General features: G+C 42.5%; 1 protein-coding gene across 1 annotated transcript; it reads right to left on the bottom strand.

Annotated features, from left to right (window-relative positions):
- Nucleotides 1-1682: 1682 nt before the first annotated feature.
- LOC126458179 (uncharacterized) lies at nucleotides 1683-7296 on the bottom strand. The gene is made up of 2 exons (XM_050095049.1): nucleotides 4239-7296; nucleotides 1683-3464 (listed from the first exon to the last, which is right to left on the bottom strand). The coding sequence occupies exon 1, from the start codon at nucleotides 5764-5766 to the stop codon at nucleotides 4852-4854; it is 915 nt and encodes a 304-aa protein (XP_049951006.1). The 5' UTR covers nucleotides 5767-7296; the 3' UTR covers nucleotides 1683-3464; nucleotides 4239-4851.
- Nucleotides 7297-7991: the final 695 nt, after the last annotated feature.

A 7991-nucleotide genomic window follows, 5' to 3' on the forward strand; every position in this document is an offset into this window, starting at 1 on the left:
ATTAAAGGAAGACATCGAAGCAATTCAGAAGCATGCCTAAATTTGTTACCAGTAGGTTCAATTAGCATATCAGTGTTATGGAGACCCTGTGTAATGCCTGGAGGGAAGGTTACATTCTTTTCATGAAACACTGTTGACAAAGTTCAGAGAGCAGGCACCTGCAGAACAATTCTACTGCTACCTTTCATGTAAGGACTGCTAAGATGAAATAAGAGAAATTAGGATTTGTGTGTAAGCAAATAGACTTTCTTTTTCTCGCTTTGTTTGAGAGTGGAATAGGTAAGAAAATGACTGATAATGGTGTAATGGTACATGGTAACCTCTGTCATGGACAATACACTGGCTTGCAGAGTATGTGTGTAAAGTTAGATGTAGATTACTGATGAATCTGGTCTCATTTGGTAACTTCAGTACTGTGTAAGACAAAAAGAAAATACTGAACAGAAACAACATTCATTTTCATTTTGACAACCCTCATAATAAATTTGTACATGCACATATTATTAACAACATTGTCTTTACACACCTCCTCCTACAGAAAAGTCTCATCAATTTTCAAACATTTGTTAAAGTAGGAATTTTGAAAGACGGTTGACTTCGCTTTACTGGGAGAGTTTTAGGAAAGTGTAGCTCATCTACAAAGTAAACCATGGAGAGGTCATTTGTGCAACCCATCCTAGATCTAGATCTAGTCAAAACCAAGATACTATCAATAGTAGCTCTGCCAACCTTTCACTTTTGTTAATATGTACTTTAGTTTTATCTTAATAGTTGATTATTTTGTACAATAAGTAGTCTACATTATGTAGCCCTACAGTTGTTCAAAATTTTGTTATGATGACTATCAGAAAAAACGTTCTTTTCATACAAGCAAGTTATTATCTTCTTCATTATGGTCTTTTCCTTTTACAGAACTGTCCACTGTAATCCCTAAACTATTGGGTTTAGTTATCACACATGTTTTAAGTTGTGCTATCTTTTTAATATTAACTTCAAGGTTACCTTCCACCATTGAAACCAAGCGAGGTGGTGCAGTGGTTAGCACACTGGACTTACATTCGGGAGGATGACAGTTCAGAACCAGTGTCTGGCCATCCTGATTTAGGTTTTCCATGCTTTCCCTAAATCGTTTCAGGCAAATGCTGGGATGGTTCCTTTGAAAGAGTACGGCCAACTTCCTTCGCCATTCTTCCCTAGTCCAATGGGTCCAATGACTTCACTGTTTGGTCCCCTCCTCTAAATAAACCAACCAGTCTACCCTTGAAAGAAATTTATTGCTGTTTTTCATTATTTTCAATTATAGTATAATGATGTACTGTTGAAAAATATAATGATATTAACTAATTCTGTAATCTTTAACACGTTGAGTGCCATGAGGTCGGCAGAAGAGCCACTGCTGTGGTCTTCACTGCCACACGACAGTTGTTGTGTTAAATCCCAGCTGATGCCCACATCTATAATAATCTCAAAGGACTCTGTATAAAACACACATAAATTGTCAGCAGGCACTTTTAGTGTTAAAGACTATTTTTGCATGCAAAATTATCTTTTCTTGTCAAGAATGTTATCACAGAAAGAGCACTTAACTTTAAATATGGCATTAGTGTCCAAAGTCCTGTTTCATTCAGCATCTTGAATACTTATAGTTAATGTCCACATCTTCATGATAAATCGACAGAGTACTCAAATGATTCTTCTTTTCTTTATTTATTGACTTTTCATCAAAAGTATATGAACAGTGGGAGGTTTGGGAGTAAGTGTTCTGCCAATAAAACACAGTCTTTGTGTAGCAGTTCCACCTGCTTTTATTTCTTTGTTTGTTGTCCTTAGTGTCATCATACTGCGTCGCTACACTGGCTGAAAAATGGGATTTGTAATTTGTACTCTGACTACTGTAAATAATCTAGCCAACATATGCACAGTTGCATTGCACAGTCTTTTACTTTCACCCCCAATAATACACAGTTATATTTGTATGGCCAGTTCACTATTGTTTAAACTTTCCATAAGCCTCATTAATAGTTTGCAGGTGAAGCTCCACATCCTGCTACAATAGTTTTCTGTTGATCATCTACGAGCAGTACAAACATGTCCACAAAGTTCACAGTTCTTAAAGAATAATGAGGTATGTATGGAGCAGACACTGTCAGTGTTTTAACACATGGCCTAATTGTTTAACACTTATTCCTCAGTTGAGTTGAAGCATTGTTGTCCTTCTAACCAACACACGTTCCTTGTCTGAAACTCGGCCGTGGACTGACTGACTCGTGACTAAAAATTGGTCCCTTATATATCATCACAATAATAGGCGCTGAAACTACACCTTGTTTTAAAGTTAAATTTACAGAAATTACAATTAAAATTTAACTCATTAAATTAACTGAATACATCGAAACATTGGTTCCTTGTAACAGTTTCTTCTACTGCAAGAGTTAGGCCAAATTATTTGTTAAAAAATGATGAAATTAATAAATATAGTCACACAAACATTACTTTTGACAAAACTGTTAATTACTTTGGAATTAATTAATGACTAGCTTCACTAACATGTTTTTGAATAGGTCCAAATAGATCCTTTAAAATTACTATTAGTTGTTCCTCCAAATGTTTGTACTTAGTGCAGAATCTACATATGTTTATATGTCAATGATAGAATTTAAGTTACAAAACAATTACTGATTTTCACCTGTAATGAAAGATACTAACTAATAATAGTCAAAATAAATTAGAAAATCAATTACATACGTAAATCTAAGCACAAAATTAGATCTGGTGTTATATTCTTTAAAACTGAGGGCCAATCTTTCTCTTTTATGAAGATCAGATTATATTCTTGTATGTTAATGGTAATTAGTTAAAATTGAAAAAATGAATTTTAAGGAGGCAGATAACAAAACAAGAGAGAAATTAAAATTATCCCAACTTGCTTTGTCACATCACCCCCTCATTGGATTGACCAGATAGGTATTGCTAATAGCGAACTGCCAATTCAATGACCACAAGTGACCCCAGACAGTGGGTTAAAAATCGAGACACAAAAAATATGACTTAAGAAATCTTATCTATACTATAGTACATATGTCTCTTCAAATTTATACTTTTGTGTACTGGCCCTACGAAAATCTCCATACAAAATAATTACATACAGTGTACTGTTGTACAATATCACAAAATAACTACAAGTTATACTTTTAATAAAAAATTAGGCATCTTCACCATAAGTGATGTCCTTTTTGCGTAAGCAAAGATTACATTTAAAGATACATAGCCTATCATTTGATACAAGTCCTGTCTTGCAAACATAGTAAATCCTCATGAGTTGCTAAAAAGTTTCACAAGCACTTTCTCATTTTTTAATGATCTTTAACACACATTCTCACCAAGCTGTCCATGCCTTCAACAGGTCCAAGTGGCAGTTAGTTAGGAAATGCACTGCGATCCGTTCCCTTGGAAGGGGTTCTCCTCTGCCACAGTACATGAAAAAATGAGACAAATGCCCTACTTTAGTGCACTTTCTTTTATTTCTAACTTAAGTCTAAGAAAATATTTAGCACTAATCGCAAATGATAGTTATTACATCATAAATAAATACATTACATAGTTCTCATAACATTTCAATAATTAGCACTAAAATTGATTATAGTGTGAAAGGTGTGGACTAGAAAAAAATTAAAATCAGCGCACATTACACTACCAATACTGTACTCTTAAGTCATAACTGCCTAAAACTGGTTTAACTTGAAAGATTTGGGTCTCTTTTCCATTTCCAAAATAGAAAAAACTCAAGATGTGCATTACCTCTAGTAAAAACTCAAGATGTGCATTAGCATAGATTTACAAATCATTATGAAAAAAGAATAGAGTCACCATTACATAACTTAATTACCATTCAAATCAAGATTAAGGGGATGGAAGTTGTACCAAATCATTGCCCTATTTCTCTATTCAACTCTGAGCACTACTCTTATGGGAATGGGATTGATAATTGGGATATAGAAAACTTAATTCCCATATATGTCGTAGCTCATATATATTTACACTTGACACTGCATCTGTACAAATGAAGTATAACAAAGAACTGACTAAAGTAAAGTTATGATGGGGGCTCGACAGAGCACTTAGAGTTCACAGATATTAAGTTTCGTGGTCAATATGAACTATCGAAACCTCACAGCCCCCCCCCCCCCACCTCCACCCACAGTACAGTGTACTACAGATGTCCAAGGGTGAGGGCTTACAGGTGTCAACATCAGTGGAAATCGTGTGCGTAGGCAGGTGCATCACAGGTACTTCCATCTCGAACAAGGTGAGTTGTGCAGGTGGAGCAGCGAGAGGCAGGTCCACTTCATAGTCAGTCAACCACCGAGGCTGGATGAGATGGTAGCCGGCCAGGGAGTAAGCGGGCGGGGCGGTCAACGACGTGGTGGAGGCGTGTGTGGTCCTTAAGTGGATCGAGCCATCTGTAGAAATGAAAGCATGTAGAGATGCACAGTCACATTCGTGTGGGAGTGTGAGGTTGTGTGCAATATTGATGTGTAAGGAACTGTCCAATGGCGGGACCTTGGTATCTGTCAAAAGAATGAGCACTTAGTCATCGAACATCACTATAGAAACGTCGTTCACTCGGTGCCGCGGCATGCTGCGGGACAAACTGATAGTAAGTGTGTGAGTTTCCGATGGATGCGAGGGCGCGAAACCTGTGCAGGGTGAAACAGGGGACGAGGTCGGGAAACCAGCGAACGGTGGCAGTCTTCAGCGGAAGAGGTGTAAGGTGAGGTTCATGGGAGCACGTCTTCATTCTCGGTCAAGGATGGATCGTCTGCAGAGTCCGACTGTGGCGGTGTGAGACCATCAGGGTCGATGAACCGGTTTCAGGCAATGCAGAGAAACTGTCTGTGTGTGGTCTTTAATCATATCAAAAGTTGTGTCCCCCCACCGCAGGACCTTGTTAGGGCCAAGATGAGGAGGTTTAAAAGGCTGCCTAACCGCATCGTCACGCAGCATGACGTGGGAGCAGTCGGAGAGTGTGGTGGGAACATTAGTCTCGGGTGGTGAGTGACTGATGGGCAGGTGCAAACATGTTTGTTGAAAATGCGTTTGCATCCGGCTAACGAAATCTGGCGAGGGGGCAAGATCCTTGCTAACCTGGGGAAGAATAAGTTCTCCCAGTAGGACCGGATTCTCACCGAAAACAGATTTGGATATAGTCCCCTGTAGGTCAGGTTTATAGGTCGAGCGTAGACCAAGTAGCATCCACAGGAGAGCTTCCGACCAGAGACAATCATGGCATCGAAGGGCCATCTTGAGGGTGCGGTGCCATCTCTCCACAAACCCATTGCTTTGTGGGTGATAGGCGGTAGTGTGTATTTTTTTAATACCGCAGATATTGCAGAGGATGGTGAAAAGGGAGGATTCGGACTGTCGATCCTGATTGGTGATGATAGTGGTCAGGCACCCGAAACGAGCGATCCATGAGCCAATGTAAACCTTGGCTACCGTCTCGGCATTAATGTTAGGGGGAGGGACAGCTTCGACCCAGTGAGACAAATGGTCAATAGGTGATAAGATATATCTATGGCCCTCTGTAGGAGGAAGAGGCCTGATCAGATCAATATGTACATGCCGGAATCGTCCTGCGGGAATGTCGAACTTGTCCAGAGGCGGGGAGGTGGGGCAGCTGATCTTGTTGCGCTGGCGAGCGATGCAGCTGTGTGCCCAGGTTTGACAGTCCCGTTTGATATTCTTCCAAACAAAACGTTCTGACATGAGATGTGTGGTGGCTCGAACGCCCAGGTGGGCTGGGTTATGCAGGGCATCAAAAACCTATCGGTGCAGCCCGGATGGGAGCAAAGGGTGTAGGGTGGCAGTCGAAGAATCACACCACACCTCATCAGAAACGCCAGGAAATTTTGCCTCTGTGAAAACAAGTGATGTTTGTGGGTCTCGTAGGAGAGCCTGAGAATCTTCGTCAGTAGCTTGGAGGGAGACCAGATCGGAAAGATCAACGATGAGGGAAACAGCACTGATTCGCGAGAAGAAATCCACAGCGATGTTATCTGCACCCTTGATGGAATGGACGCCCATTGTGAATTGAGAAGCCAGGTCAAAGTGGCGGTAACATCAAGTGGGTAGGTCCTCAGGTGGGTTGCAGAATGCTTCTGCCAGTGGTTTGTGATCGGTGATGACAAAAAACGAAAGTCCCTCGACGTCGGGGCAGAAATGTTTGATTGCCTCGTAAACAGCTAGGAGCTCTCTATTGAATGCAGAATATTTTCTCTGAGCCGTAGATAGTTTCTTGGAGAAGAAATGAAGGGGAGAAACTGTGTCACCTTTGCGTTGTTGCAACACTGCCCCCACCGTGATGTTGCTGGCGTCCATAGTGATGAATAACTCGGCCAGCGGGTCGGCATGGGCGAGCGTCACAGCTTCAGCTAAAGAAGTCTTCAGGGCCTTGAATGCCTCTAGCATCGGAGCAGTCCAAGAGACAGGTTTGATACCGGAAGTTTGTTTGCTGATAGCGCAACTGTCAGGGGTGCCTGAACAGTGGCAGGGGAAGGCAGATGGCGACAATAGTAATTGATGGTGCTGAGGAAACGGCATAGCTCTTTGTAAGTAGCTGGGGCCAGCAGAGACGTGATAGCCTGCCAATGAGATTTGGGAGGCTGTATTCCATCAGCGGAGATGGTGTAACCTAGGAAGGAGACTGACACCTGGCGCAACTGAAACTTATCTTTGTTGACCTCAACACTGTTGGAGTTCAAGGTATGGAGGACTGTGGACAGATGATTTTCATGTTCCTCCACTGAGCTGCTGAAAACGAGAAAGTCGTCCAGATAAGCAAGACAAAACTCAAACTGTCGCAAGATAGAGTCAATGAAACATTGCCACGTTTTTTAGGACAAACGGCATGAGGTGGTATTGGAATAAACAGAACGGCGTTATGCCTAATAGGTGGACCGGCAGTGGTAACTATCTTGTGTGTTATTCCATCAGTGATGGAAGAAACTGAGAACTGCACATAAGATTGGTTAACTACCTGGCGCCGAGTCTTCGGACAAGTAGGGCACGACGAGGTGTAGCCATTAGTGTGAGTGGGGAAAGGTAGCACGAAAGTCACATGTCTCTTGCGGGAGTGCGGCGTGCACTTGTGTGGATGGGGTGGGTGCGTGCACAGTGCCGAGCGAGGGGGAATGGGCAACGACTGTCCGCTGTTAACGTAGCGCCAGACAACCGGCACGGGCGAGAGCAGTGCTGGCATCGCATGTGGGGCCACAATCGCCACTAGGTCATGTGGACAGTGAGTGAGAGAGTGGGAATATTTATCAACATGTGCAGTAGCTGTCCAAGCGGCGGGCGTGGTCGCAACGCACACACGGCTGTCATTAGCAGCACTGTTTGAAACACACGGCACTGAATGAGGCGAGCGTGACAGGGGGGTTGGAACATCACATGCAAGTAAAGTTTGTGGACTAACCTGGTGAGAGTTCGAGCTAGGCTCGACCGAGCAATCTTGTTTAGGTGACGGTGCCGTGGACTGCAGTTGCAGAAGCGAGGTACGAGCCGTGGCGAGCTCGCTGTAACTGGAAGCGATGCATTGTTCCAGCTTCTTGTTGTCCTGGTAGAGGTGTGTCGCCAAGTCGTATTCTGACAGTAGGTTGGTAACACAGGTCACAATGTTGCCCGAGAGGGCAGAGCACTCGCGTATGATATGGTATGTTGCGGTGGAAACAGTGCATTGGACATAGGTGCGGGTGCACGGTATGTGAGTGTTCGTAGGATGGTAGAGCACTGAACCCTGTATGACGTTCGTAGATAGTGTGTAATGAGACAAAAAATTCATACCGAGGATTGGTTCATCAACGTCAGTAATATAGAATGTCCACAGAAAACGTAGAGAAGGAGATGGGGTCACCGTAACCTTTGCTGAGGCTAAGGTAGGTAACGTCGTTGTGTTGACAGCTCATAGAAATGATTTCATCTGTGAAGAAGCG

The sequence above is a fragment of the Schistocerca serialis genome, chromosome 2 (assembly GCF_023864345.2).
Source record: "Schistocerca serialis cubense isolate TAMUIC-IGC-003099 chromosome 2, iqSchSeri2.2, whole genome shotgun sequence".
Lineage (NCBI taxonomy): Eukaryota > Metazoa > Arthropoda > Insecta > Orthoptera > Acrididae > Schistocerca > Schistocerca serialis.

Coding starts and splice junctions, on each gene's coding strand:
- LOC126458179 (XM_050095049.1), bottom strand. CDS start 5,766: ATGTCAGAACGTTTTGTTTGGAAGAATATCAAACGGGACTGTCAAACC.